This window comes from Schistocerca cancellata, chromosome 9 (genome assembly GCF_023864275.1).
Source record: "Schistocerca cancellata isolate TAMUIC-IGC-003103 chromosome 9, iqSchCanc2.1, whole genome shotgun sequence".
NCBI lineage: Eukaryota > Metazoa > Arthropoda > Insecta > Orthoptera > Acrididae > Schistocerca > Schistocerca cancellata.
This window is the reverse complement of record NC_064634.1, coordinates 186354736-186369818: the sequence shown is the minus strand read 5'-3', so window position 1 is coordinate 186369818 and position 15083 is coordinate 186354736. Positions and strand designations below refer to the sequence as shown.

The window sequence follows — 15083 nt, the reverse complement described above, 5'->3', positions numbered from 1 at the left end:
TGTAGTCTTCTCGTATGGCTATATTAAAATACGCGAGTGGCATCCCAAAGAAGTGATACATTATTTCAGAACAGAACCTCGCTAAAAGTCAATTTCAGCCTCAAGATATAGAACCTACGACCTGCGTGCTGTTTCCTGCGCTGGGGACATCAACTTGAAGACAGCAGGTTAGTGAACTATAACGGAACCTTCGTATTTCACACTGCGCAGTGCAAACAACTAGGCGCCTCACGTGTACTGCATGCACAGAACACATGTGCTCAGTGACACGTCATCTGCAGTAATGCAGAGGAGGTGAAGGAGGATGATCGTTATTAACACCAACAATCAATTCATTCTTCCTTCCTTGCCGTAACAATCAGGCTTCTACTAAATTGTTTGTACATAGGTTGGAACTTGAATAGTGGCACACTGCAATGGAATCTACTATTGTCGCTGATAGCACTCGTTGTTGACATAACTACCTTACCTACGAGCAAATGGACTCGCCCAGTCCACGTCACCGGCGTGCGCACAATCAAGGGAAAAACAGTAACTTGTGAGCGAGCGGTCGAACGTAACGGTGTCACTATGTTTTCGAAACAGAAACAACTGAGTTGGAACAAGATCGAATGTGCCAGAGGTCGTACAGCACTACAGTGTCATCAAGGTCTTCAAGAGGCGTGCGGGGAATCGGCATTGCCGTGCACAACAGTGGCACGTTGGGTAAAAGCCTTCAACTAAGGACGGCAAACTGTGGCAGACATGCATCGGACAGGACGTCCTAGCGTCTCTGAAGAAGAAGTGCAGTCTGTTGCCGCGTTAGTGGACAGTGATCGACGCCATACGATTCGTGAGCTCGCCCACGAAACCGGATTAGCGCATACGACTGTGCTTCGCATCCTGAAGGAACGAATGGGCATGCGAAAAATTGCATCACGATGGGTTCCGCATGAACTGACGGAAATGCAAAAATGGATGCGTTACGACGCTGCTCAGACGCACTTGTAGCGCTATGAGCGCGAAGGAGAGGCTTTCTTAAACAGCATCGTAACAATGGATGAGACATGGGCCACATCGTACGAGCCAAAACTGAAACGCCAATCCAACGAATGGCGTCATTATCGGTCTCCGCGAAAGTCGAAAGTGCGTCAGAGCCCCAGTATGCTGAAAGATATGGCGATTCTCGTGTACGACTGTGATGGTGTTATACGAACGCATTACGTTCTTCCACAGTAGACCGTCAATGCACAGTATTACTGTTCGTTTTTGGAACATCAGCTGCAACCAGCTTTGCGAAAGAAGCGGCTACACTTTCTGCACAACCCACCCATCATTTTGCACGACAATGCGCGGGCGCATACAGCGCAAGTTGTAGCTGTTCTATTCGGTCGATGGGACTGGGAAGTACTGTACCACCCACCATACTGCACGGACTTCAGTCCTTGTGACTTTGATTTGATTCCGAAGTTGAAGGAACCACTTCGTGGCATTCGCTTCAGAACTGTTCCAGAGATTCGACACGCAGTAGACCGCTCCATTCGCTCCATCAACAGAACAGGCCCCGCTAATAGTATACTATGTCTTCCACATCGCTCGCAACGGGTTCTACACAACGCTGGTGACTACTTTGAAGGACAGAAACAGGCGCAAAGGTGTAACTCTTTTGTGTGAATAAATAGTTGCCACTATTTAAGTTCCAACCCTCGTATTTGGCACTCTGTAAATGGACCAGGTATTTGTGAAATTTGGTTGATTTTAATAATAATCGTGGTGTTTCTAACACCTCTATCTTGCACCCGCGATTATCCCAAATCACAAACCTGCACATGAATCCTACCCCAGTGAATTTAATTCCGAGTGTACTAATTTATTATGGAAAGACTCATTTGGCAGCTGTAAAAATAGTTAGATTGCGTTCTAATGTGTGGAGTTAAAGTCTTTAAAGTTCAGTTTCATAGCTTGAGAAATACTCCATTTCCAATGCAGTTTTAAATCAATCAGCAGTTATTTTCTTTAGCAAATTGCCTTAGTTGAAAAGCTGTCTGGAAATCCTAAATTTAATTTGAAATGAAAAAGATTATTAACTGTTGCATTTATCCACTTTGATCAGAATTACATACTTTATTAGTGCTCATTTCATGAGAAAGTGTTTGAAATTAAAGTTAATGTTGTGTTGGCATTTGCACAGCCAAACATATTTTGAGTAGGTTAAAAGATTGCTTATCAAAGCACATTTGTTATTTAAGGATTTATAATTTGTTGTGCTGTGCTTAGTTAATAATTAATGATAAGATTACTTACCATTTCTCATTCATACTGGTGTAGTTTTGTTAATGAGCATGATTCTTCAAACCATGAAAGTTTTAGGGCCCTTATGTACTAGGCTAGTTAGTTAATGAAGCAATGCAAAGGCTCCTTCAGAGACAGTGTAGTTAGATTTGCATTCTATTTAACTGCTTCAAACCGAGTTTAAGAAAGAAATATTTATCGTGTTACCTATTCTAAAGCAAGTTGGTTAATGCACAGGCATAGAAATCCTGTACTAAGGAATGGTATTATATAGTATGATCATTAACAGACTCCCTGATTTACATCTTAATCATTTCACGTTGTTCCCTGTTTAATATTGCTACTAGTTTAATGTGTGTTGGTTCTATAAACTGCTGAATCTTCTTCATTTAAGGTACGTGTTGTTGAGAGGCATACTTTACTGTTTGCTATCTCATTGGGCATTTGTTTGTCTAACTTCCAAGTTAGCAGTAGATTTATCTGCAAGGTTAAATTGCTGTAGTGTAGTGTGGCAAGATATAAAGAAAGAGTTTAGTGTGTGTGTCAATGAAGGTTAGGTTATCCTTAGCACTGCCTTCTGCTTTATTATATAGCTTCACACAATAATGCTTAATTAGGCTGGCGACCGATTTTAATATGTAATGATACAGCTTGATTTTATGCTGGGAGAACGTCTGTTCCCTGACCCACTTGTTTACTGTTAGTTATAATGGAGTATTTCGGCTAACGAATCCCACTTTGATTGTTCTGTTTCCATTAGGCTATCTCACGGCCACAACTTCTCAAAAATTCCTCGCAGAAATATAACGTTACCATCGACAGCCGATTGTTGTTGTTGTGGTCTTCAGTCCTGAGACTGGTTTGGTGCAGCTCTCCATGCTACTCTATCCTGTGCAAGCTTCTTCATCTCCCAGTACCTACTGCAACCTACATCCTTCTGAATCTGCTTAGTGTATTCATCTCTTGGTCCCCCCCCCCCCCTACGATTTTTACCCTCCACGCTGCCCTCCAATACTAAATTGGTGATCCATTGATGCCTCAGAATATGTCCTACCAACCGATCCCCTCTTCTGGTCAAGTTGTGCCACAAACTTCTCTTCTCCCCAATCCTATTCAATACTTCCTCATTAGTTATGTGATCTACCCATCTAATCTTCAGCATTCTTCTGTAGCACCACATTTCGAAAGCTTCTATTCTCTTCTTGGCCAAACTATTTACCGTCCATGTTTCACTTTCATACATGGCTACACTCCATACAAATACTTTCAGAAATGACTTCCTGACACTTAAATCTATACTCGATGTTAACAAATTTCTCTTCTTCAGAAATGCTTTCCTTGCCAGTGCCAGTCTACATTTTATATCCTATATCTCTACTTCGCCCATCATCAATTATTTTGCTCCCCAAATAGCAAAACTCCTTTACTACTTTAAGTGTCTCATTTCCTAATCTGGCCTCTCAACAGATACTCCTCCGTTGTGGTTGTACCCACGGTACGGCCATCTGTATCGCTGAGGCACGCAAGCCTCCCCACCAACGGCAAGGTCCATGGTTCATGGGGGGGGGGGGAGGGACAGCCGATTAAGGTAAGCTATATTACCGTTACAGTCTGACTCTCGTGGAACAATCCGTCGAATAGTGGCATGTAGGCCGTGTGGTGTGTGTGTGTGTAGGGGGGGGGGGGGGGGAGGAGAGGGGAGGGGCGTTGAGGGGCGTTGTCACCCAACAGGACGATTCCGACCGACAGCATTTCTGGGCGTTTCGATTTCATAGAACGTCACAGTTTCTACCATAGACCATAGATAACATACACCGTCCACACACCAATCTCTGTCGTGTTGACGTTTGAAACGAACATCTAACTCATGTGACTAGGGGCAGTAAGCTGAATCTCTGTCACTACGCACAATATAAAGTGGATCTGACAGTTTTTCTCATTTGTACCTGAAATCGAACATAGATTTCAAAAATAAAATGACTTTTCGTATTGCTGTTATTCGCCATGCACTTGTACAGTTAAGCTAATTTTTCCGAAATTCTTGATATTAATGCTATGATTACCGTTACTACACCGACCATTTGAGGAGTACTGAGAGTTCTTTTCACAATTTACAGAATTACAGCTATTTGGTGAATGCCTGGTTTTGTTGCACTGTCAGTCTTAATTCACCGCTCCCGCGGGGGCAGAAGACGATCTATCGGTCTTGATACACCATTACTTTTCTAATGATTACTCAACAATATGTGTGAAATGTTTTATTACGATTTTATGAGAAATGAAATCGGTTTATGTTCATAATGTCTGTTTTTTCCATAATAAGCGTTTATATTTTATGAATTTTACCTAAACCAATAAAGATACCAAAGCAATGGACATAATGTATCAGAATATATTGTAGAGAACTCCTGTAGTGAGTCAGATATTAACGTTCTGTCATTTTAAAACGCAGTCTTTCGTCGAGTTTTTCATCTAAGGATCAACATAAATTCTAACTTTCAACTCATGGAATTATTTATGCAACTACAAAATGAGGCAAATAAAAGAGGACAGGAGGACAGAGTTCCATTGTACAAAGAAACGCAGCAGAGGAAAGGAAAAACAGTACTAACTCGACTATAGCAGATGTTGAAAGTGACCACAGAATAGGGGTTTGACAAAAAAATGTTATACAAATAAATAATAATAATAATGATTATAAAACATCCAACATTCCACATAACACCTTCACTTTGTTTTTTTCCTTCTTTTTTCCTTTCTAGAAATACTTGCTCTCAAGCTATGCATAGCACAATACTAAAGCCTTTTCCTCTTCCTCAGCTCAACATCTCACTCATTATGCAGGGATGCTGATTCAGTTTCTCAGGATAGCAAATGGGAAGTTGCGGTACAGAAAGTGGCCCAGAGGTCACCAGTGTGTGTGTGTATGTAGTGAGTGAAGTCTTATGAAAACGATGTGTGTATGGTGTGTGCAGTGACTGATGGTGAGATATGAGTGAACAGTGTGGCATTACATTATTTAATAAGTTATTTGTAAAAAAAAATACTGTATACCAGGAGTAAATCTAATGATTGTCTCTAACTGGAAGACTGTAAATATATGTGTATGCGAATTAGCTTATTTTAAATTAATCTAAACTTGTAAATACTTTGACATGTCCTATATCCTTGTAAAAAGAGATCTACGGATGAACAAAGCTACTACTACTACTACTACTAGTACTGCTACTATTACTACTAGTACTACTACTACTATTCATCTCTTGGCCCTTTTGGACGCTGGTCAGCAAGTTTCCGAAGGCAGATCAAAGCAAGACTGCTGGAATTGCTGCAGTCTCATCCGAAATATTCTGCTGCAGTTCTTGAAGACTATGAGGATTGTTGCGATACCCCAGACTTGGAGGGCTCCTTAGACAATGTAATCGCACTCTGACAGATCAGGTGACCTGGGTATCCAGCTTGGGACGCGACCAGACTGACCTCTGGTAACAACTCCGTCAAGCGTGAAGACTGTGTAAATGTGCTCCAAGGTTCGCCCAGCTGTATGGGCAGTTAATCCATACTGTTGGGGTGCGGTTATATGCATACATTCACGTCCAATAGTATCCACTTGCCAGGGCCACTTTTGTTTCTCCCACACTGTATTTGAAAGTAGTTCACTTTCACGCCTGAAATTTCCGTCAGTTCACCTAATATGCAGGATACAAAACATGACTTATCTGAGCATATGTGAAGGTTATTACTTTGTTTGTAATAAAAAGCACAACATTTGCTCTGTAACAAAAGTGTAATCAGTTGTGCACTATAAAGGCGTAATAATATACTCCACTTGGTGTCACCAGTCACGTGATTTAGATGTTGGTTTCAGTAAAATGACGACATGCACAGTCTGTGTTACCTATCGTCTGGTTCCTGCAAAGTGTCTTCATAGCGCTGCTTGATTAGTTTGAGAAACTCGACGAGTGTAGGGCCTCTGCAGTCGGTGAAGAAGGCAGTGATGGCCCTACTAGAACTTTTGGGAACAGCTTTGGATTTCTTTGGTGCATGAGATGTATGATGTATCCAGTGTTGGCTTTGCCGTTTGCCCTCGGGCTGCGGGAAGGAATCATCCTGTTGCACGATAACGCCCGCCTCCCACTGCCAACCGGGCGAAGGCTAGGTTTCACCGATTAGGTTGGGAAACACTGAAACATCCTCCGCACAACCCAGATTTTTCACCGTCTGATTTTCACATGTTTGACGACCTGCGAAAAGAGAAGTGTGGACGTCAGTTTCAGTCGGAGGAGGAAGTGCGAGAGTTGGTACGGTTGTGGACCCGTCAGCGGCTGACAGCATTCCAGAAAACGGGAATAGATTATCTCGACTCCCGGTGCGATAAATGTGTCTAAATTTACGATGATTACTTTTGAATGGAAACATTCATGGTCTCATTGTAGCGGATATGCGGTGTTTATTTGACTGCCTCTCATGTATGACTCACGCACTGCGATGGTCTTTCAATAAGTAACGCCCCACATTTTTTCTCACAACGTATTTATTGTTAAGAGTCAGAATTAGGTGACAATATACATCAACATGTTTTGTCCATGTCCTGTTTTCTCTAAGCAGTCTCCATCACGTTCTATGGCCGTACGCGAACGTTGTGAAAAGCTCTTGTCCTGCAGGAGTACCAATGTTTTCAATGCGTGACTAACACTCTCGTAATCTTGAAAGTGTGTTTCACGTAGAGAGTCTGAAAGCGGCCGAAAGAGATGAAAGTCCGAGGGTGCCAGGACTGGACTGTAGAGTGTATGAGGCGATGATGTCCAACCAAATTTGGCGATGTGTTCCCGGGTTCTCAGGCTTGTCTGTGGCCGTGCATTATCGTGTTGGAGCAAGATTTCCGCTGGATTCTTATCCAATCGAACACATCGGAAACGGTTCTTGAGTTCCACGAGCACGACTCGGCATGTCTGGAGCAGTGGCTGTGACAGTACGTCCCGAGCGTGGCTGATCATGGAGCTCTTTTTCTGCATTTCCTGAGGCTGTGTTTATGAATATTCACCACGATTTCCTTTTGTGCATGCAAGAATTCAATAACAGCACGGTGCTTGTAACGTGAATTATGTGCAGACGCCGCTTTGACGCTGTACTACGTCTCCACGATTTGCGAGAACGGTTCGAAACTTCACCGGCGCACAGAACAAACATCAAATGTGAATCACAAACAAGGACGATTTCTATATATACATTAATGGCTGTTTAAAAAGAAATGTGGGGCGTTACTTATTGAATGACTCACGTATATTCGTTCCGTGTCTGAGCGCCACAGTAAGCATACAAGGACTGAAATGGAAAGTTTAACACCATGAATACCTTCACCGAGCGCTACCGAAATGATACTCGAGTATTTCCGAGCCTATTAGATACGTTAATTAAATTTTCGTCCTTATCCGAGTTTATTTTCCTTATTTTCGGTACATAAAAGAGAAAAGATTCTTTCAGATCAAGGGTGGTATGAGTGCAATATGGCCACTGGATGTGTCCAGTGGTACCGAAACTTTTCAGGCGGTGAACGCAACACATGATGGAAAGATGACATGCAAGTGCAGCTTATCGCCATATTTCGGACTTTGAGAAAGGTTAGAATCATTAGTATGAGTGACATGGAAGTATCACACCGACATATCGCACCGACATTTTCTCCATTCAGGGACTGGTTGTTGTGTTGCCCTAATCATCATAATTTCATCCCCATCGACGAGCAAGTCACCGAAGTGGCGTCAAATCGAAAGACTTGCACGCGGCGAACGGTCTATCCGACGGAAGGCCCTAGTCACGCGACATTCCACCGACAATTGCAAGTTGAGCAATGGCTACACAACGAATGGCGACGAGGTGCGCGCAGGACAAAAGTGTGAGAAGAGGAGTAGGCACACGTCCTTTCGGAGGGACTACGTCACGAGGAGACCATAGGATTCCCCGGCTGGCTCTAACGAATGGATGGATGGCAGCGAAATCCGCTCACAATGAAAAGGCAGTGATACCTCCAACAGTCTGAAACAGATTACTGGAAGCTGCGTTGAAATCTCGATTGCGCATGCGTCGTTTTCCACTGCCACCATATCACAGTCCGCTTGCTTAGCTGGGTGGTAACGTGCTCGCCTCCCATGCAAGCTGGCCCGGTTTCGATTCCCGGCCGGGTTGGAGATTCTCAGCTCTCGGAGACTGGGTGTTGTGTTGTCCTCATCATCATTTCATCCTCATCACAGGCTCTCAAGTCCCCCAATGTGGCGCCGAGTGAAATAAGACTTGCACTTGGCGGCCGAACTTCCCTGAATATGGGCCTCCCGGCCAACGATGTCATACGCTCGATTCCATTTACCATATCACAGCCAGAAAAGACTTCCGTGGAGTAAAACCAGAGCCAGCTGGAGCACTGGGTGAGATTCTGTGGTGTTCAACTACGACCATCGCTTACGTTTGTGGTGACCAGTTCGACGCCAACGTATCAGTAGGCCGCATGGCGGAAGTTTAAGTAAGCAGTAACTCTCGAGACTTCTACGAGGTGGTATCCAAAATTTTCGGTACTGGTGCTGCATCCTGTTGTAAACCTTACCTTTGGACTAATGGTCACCATCACCCTTTGAAGTAGTTCCCATACACATGTACATACCAGTCCCAGCGCTTCTGCCACTGGTCAAACCTTTTCTGGAAGTCCTGTTCTTTGAGGGCAGCGATGCTTCTTGAATCCTCTCTAGGATGTCGAACCGACGGCCTTTCAACTTGAGTTTCAGTTTTGAGAATATCGCGAAGTGTGTCTACTTTCAGTTAACCAGATTCCCTCTATTCCCCTATTTCCTGGAATACCCAGCACTTACTAGAACATAGAAGAGGAAACCATCATTTTCTCCTGAATATTTTTCGACCGTGGTGCGTTGCTGCCCTTGCATCATCACATCATCATCTTTCATTTTACTGAAAGCATGGTGCAACCTATCAGATCTCTAACATATTCAGTTTTCGTGACCAAGAATTATGTGTCCCATTTTCCCAAACCAACAATATTGTCCCAGCTCATATTATTCTCTCCATATGTTAAAGTACCTTCACATCGCTCCTGTTCCCGCACTACCAGAGATGCAATGTACAAGCCCATCAACAGCATCCTACCTACATATTTCACAACGTTCAAAAGCTGCCCAAACACTTCCCATACACAGTGGTACAACTTCGTTTCCAGTCCTACCGTTCTGTCCTGAATGGAAGATGACCATCACGAACCAGCTACATCTATCACATAATTGCTACCATCAACATCACCAACATCACCAACTGATAAAAGCCACAATCTTCACAATCTTCACTAATGCTGTTTCAAAAACATCATCCTTACAAATTACCTTTAGGATGCATTTCAGTCTGGAATTCTTCACTGCAAAAATTTCTTTCTATACTTAATTTAAATTAGTTTGCTTTTCAACATTGTGGCTACTGACATTATGTCAATAGATGTTATGAAATTAAGACAGAAAAAAATTCTTGGAGAAATTTTGTCGAAATTGAAATGTATGCAGACAGTCCCTCGACGTGAAAACCTACCGACATTGGCGCATTGAGATAACGTTTTTGACGGCAGGAGGTTTATTATGTGCATCCGAAAGCATCATTCACACAGTGAGATTACAGCTCAGACATCAATATACTCAGTGGGTAGTGGATGTCTGAAAAAGGCGTAGCGGATGATCTTACCAATAATCAGCTCCCTCTCTGAAGAATCCCGTGAATTTAACTGTAGATTTGGCGCAGTGGGTAACTTAATGAATTGAATTCTTTAAACAGTGGTGGTCGTAGTATATGTGAAACACGAGTACCTGTAATAGGGTGTTTCATTCAAAGACTGAATGAAAGAACCATCGCTATGAAACCCAATTTATTACATCTTGCTGTGGACTTCAAGTTAACTCAAGCACACAAGAACATGGAATCGTCATGTTCATTAATTAAAAGTACAAGTTACAAAGGAATGAAAATATCAGCATCTTGGCAAAGGTCGGGTGATGACGTTGAGGTGTAAATGTCAACATAGCGTTTAGGGGACGATTAAGTTTCCCAGAGTCGCACAGTGATTGACGAATGTTAATCAGGGATGAAATAAAGAACTACAGAAACAATCAGGGATGAAAGAAAGAACTACACAAACAATCAGGGATGAAAGAAAGTACTACAGAAGCAGTCATGAATGTACCCACTGTCTTGATTGAGCACATGAGTTCGATACTCCTAATAGTTGTACTTGAATTAGAAATATAAAATCCCTACCGTCAATCTGAAGACTCTTTGTACATCCTATAATCTGGTTTGTGAACACTGCAGTTGTTCGTCACACTTAGCGCCACCAGCGCCTACAAGTGGCGTCTGTAGTGGAGGAAAATTCTAAGCCATCTAGCCTGTAGCAAAGACTGCTCTTCCTCAGAACTTGGAGTCGAGGTTTCTCCCTTGCCTGCAGCACCCCCTGATGAGTCTTTGATGGAAGTAAGTCCCACAGGGCGCTCCCAGCAAGAAGCAGAACTTTTACGCTATCCGTTTGCATGTGAGAATTATGCATGGTTTTGAGCATCAGTGGCAGTCAGTCTTCCTAGTACCGACTAATCAGGATTAGATTAGATTAGATTATTACTTGTTCCATAGATCATGAATACGACACTTCGTAATTATGTGGAACGTGTCAGGTCCGTCCTACTAATGCAAAAATCTCACTTCCGTACTCAGTTTAATCATAATTGACCAGTCGTGTGGGTTTTTAGTGCTGGAGTTCAGAAAATAGCTGCTCATGACTTCCACCATCTGTCGTATTTCTTTTCTTCTACTCTAGACTATATATTGACGAGCCAAAGCAACTGGTACACCTGCCTAATATCGTGTAGGGCACCCGTGAGCACGCAGAAGTGACGGAACACGACGTGGCATGCACTCGACTAATGTCTGAAGTAGTGCTGGAGGGAACTGACACCGTGAGTCCTGTAGGGCTGTCCATAAATGCGTAAGAGTACGAGGGGCTGGAGATCTCTTCTGAACAGCACGTTGCAAGGCATCCCAGATATGCTCAATCATGTCCATGTATGAGAAGTTTGGTAGCCATTGGAAGTAATTAAACTCAGAGGACTGTTCCTGGAGCCACTCAATAGCAATTCCAGAGGTGTGGGGTGTAGCATTGTCCTGCTGCAATTGCCCAAGTCCGTCGGAATGCACAATGGACGTGAATGGATGAAGGTGATCAGACAGGAAGCTTACGTACGTATCACCTGTCAGAGTCGTATCTAGACATATCAGGGGTCTCATATCACTTCAACTACACATTTTTTGGGAATTTTGGAATGGAACATGTATGTACGTAACACATACTTCTGTTATCAACACCACTGTGCTACACGGTTCTGATTCTAGATCTAACGCCCCCCCCCCCCCCCCTTTTTACCTTTCAGCCCACTTCGTCACAAATAATTCTCAAGAGCAGTTCTCTGTAAGATGGGAATGTCACTTTTACTTAATCGACAACGTGCAAGCTTTACTTATTCGCAGAATGATATAAGAGCCGAAATTCAGAAAATGTCCGCGATAGAATTGCTGATAATCACAACTGATTGTGAAGTAAAGCACAATCTGGATTGTGACAATTCTTTGTGATGGCCAGTGCGGATACAGCAGTCTGACGACATAGCAGTCGTAGCCTGTCTGATGAAGAGGAATTGAATTGAGTGCCATATGAAATGAAAAATATGTCGACAGATGGCTATTACATGCATATAAACAAATAAATGAAGCGAACATGCTAGATGGCTACATGTAAAACTTGGACTAAAGAGTTTAGAAGAGTCAGATGAATATTGCTCGGAAGCAGACTGCATAAAGAAGGGAGATGCAAGAAGCTATACTAACAAGGACTGCGCGAGGTAAAAGAACTTTCTGAACTAGAAACTCACTGATAACATTCAAAAGCGAAAAACTTCAGGTTCTCGTAATTCTTTGTTTGGATCACAACTGTGAAACATGGACAGAAATCAAGCGTTTAGAACGGTTTGTTTGAAAGGTAATGCCTCTTGAAGATCAAATGGATAGATGACGTCCTGAAATGACAAAAAAAGCCTAGTAAAGAAAGCTATGGATCGAAGGTACAGAGTCTTTGGCACATGTTTGGACATGAGTCATTGCTATAATCTTCATCTTAAAGAGCGGTGGATGGTTAAAGCTGCAGGTGTGGGACTACATAGTATGATTGTACAAGGCAGATCATGGTTGATGTGGGATGCAGCAGTTAGGATGAAAACGAATAGGAAAACTGGTAAGAGACTGGAGTAGAGAACTGCATCAAACCAACCTTGTGGTACTGATAAAAGCAAGAGTAACAGTGGTATTGTGTATCTTGGACGATTCTAGCTGTTGTGAACAAGGATACTCTCAAAACGACGTTTATGTCGGGAAATCTGCCAAAAGTATTATTATTTACTGAATGTGAATATACAGTAAAAGAGGTATAGGCTAGATGTGGCGTACTAATTTCAACACTTCTTCAAGGCGCAACAGACTAACTCGGTTCACTATTAGTTTGATTTAATGGTCAGTGATTGTGCAGTGGTAAACAGGCAATATTGTTGGTTGGAGTGTGTCGGATATATGAGCTGTAGGGCAGCTTGTTAGTTGGCAGTGTGGAGGGTGTGTGATTCATCATGTCCCCTGCCACAGGGCAGCTGGCAACTGCTTATTATGAAGCTTGCATAATGACCCTACCCCAAAACCAGTGAATGACTCACTAGTTGGAATTTGAATATAGAAATGACTGATGTAGCTGGGAATTCACTGAAATTGCCTTGTTAGTTGGTAGTGGGATGGCTGTGTGATTTATGTTGTCCTCTGCTGTAGAGTAAGGCTTGTTGGTGGTGACTGTAGAGATTGAAGGTTGTATCTGACCCCGTCGGGTGGGAGTGTGGAAGGTATCTGTACAATAGTCCACGATGAAGAGCAGCTTGTTAGGTAATGTGGAGGGTGTGTGAGATATTGTTATGGTACAGGATGACTTGCTGGTGATGAGTGTAGAGCTTTCACAATGTATCCGGTCCCATTTCGTTGTGAGTGTGGAAGCTGTGTGATGTACCTGGCCATATGCCATAGGACAGCCACTTGGTGGGGAGTGTGGAGAACAGGTGATGTATATATGTCCATATATAGAGTGACATGTCGGTGAGGAGATTGGAGATCGTGTGCTGTACCTGGCTTCATAATAAACAGGGACTTGTTGGCGAGGAATATGGAGTGTTTGTGACGTACCTGGCCCCATCCCGTAGAGTGGCTCGTTGGTGGGCAGTGTGGAGGCGGCTCGGAAGAGCTCGCTGGTGTGCGGCACCACGGTGTCCAGCGTGGCGCTGAGCTCCATGAGCGGCTTCATGATCTCCTTGAGGTGCACCAGCTGCTCACATGCGTAGATGAGCCAGCAGCAGAACATCACGTCCATCAGGTTGGAGTGCATCAGCGTCGCCGTCAGCCAGTACAGCTGCCAACAGCAGGGGGCGCGGGTCAGTGACAGGTTGCGGACTATGCACAGACATCTTTTGCAGTTTTGTATGAGCGTGCTTTTATCATTGGAAGAAAGGTATTCCCACGCCACTCCACATCACCAACGAGCCCAGAAGGGAGTTGTACTAAACATTCTGTACTCTCTTGTCTTTCGCATTAGTGACAATAACAGCTTAAGCATGGGTACTGATTTCCAAAAGGACATACAGCTATGACAACTATCTGACAGATGGGGCCATAAAACTAAGTTATATAGACAAAGGAAAAATGAACGAGAAGCCGCCTCTTCGCCCCGTTGTTCGTTACTGGAGTTACCTGCTGAGCCAGTAGAATCAGAAACGACACAAAATTAAAATTTTTACCAACGACCAGTCTGATAGCTCCCACACTGCGGAAGTCTGAGAAGTGACGTGGGAGTGTGACATATCTATAAACGTGAAATTGGGAGACCAATAAAAGGAGATGAAGAAAAGCATGAAAAGTAATTTTTAAAACAAAGTGGGAAGTTAGATGTTGCCGAGCTTCAGAAGGGCCCTGACCAGATATTAACTTTAATAGTGTTTAAACGCTAGCGTAAGACAGTTGCATTAATAGAACGAAACTTCTGTAAGCAGTTGAAATATATATGACTGAGTGCAATTTGACAAATGCAGGCTTCTGATTCGCGGTTTCCTGTTATTGAGGAATTGACTATCCACCACGTCGTGTGTTGACTATGAACAAGTATTGGAAAACAACCTCGAGGTTTACGACTACAATAATACACTCATGTTCAGAAAAAAAACAGAACAACTGGGACGACTTGAGATAGGACGTTCATATTCACAGGACATGTACATTAGTATGTTCTGCAGAAATGATTAGCATTGCAGTCACCCCGGTCCAGCGTGTGTCCACTTGACTAGTGGGCATAGGGTCCGCCATGGACCCTGATGTTGTTCTTGTGGTCTTTAGTCCTGAGACTGGTTTGATGGAGCTCTCCATGCTACTCTATCCTGTGCAAGCTTCTTCATCTCACAGTACCTACTACAGCCTACATCCTTCTGAATCTGCTTAGTGTCTTCATCTCTTGGTCTCCCTCTACGATTTTTACCCTCCACGCTGCCCTCCAATACTAAACTGGTGATCCCTCGATGTCTGAGAACATGTCCTACCAACCGACCCCTTCTTTTAGTCAAGTTGAGCCACAAGCTCCTCTTCTCTCCAATTCTCTTCAATACCTCCTCATTAGTTATGTGATCTACCCATCTAATGTTGCCGAC

The 15083-nt window shown here is 43.3% G+C and overlaps 1 protein-coding gene across 1 annotated transcript in view; it reads right to left on the bottom strand.

The window, feature by feature from the left end:
- Positions 1–15083, bottom strand: part of LOC126100723 (odorant receptor coreceptor) — a 338496-nt gene that overhangs the window by 192415 nt on the left and 130998 nt on the right. Inside the window, exon 4 of the mRNA XM_049911343.1 lies at positions 13576–13798. Coding sequence (XP_049767300.1) covers positions 13576–13798 — 223 coding nt within the window. The remainder of the gene's footprint in view (positions 1–13575; positions 13799–15083) is intronic.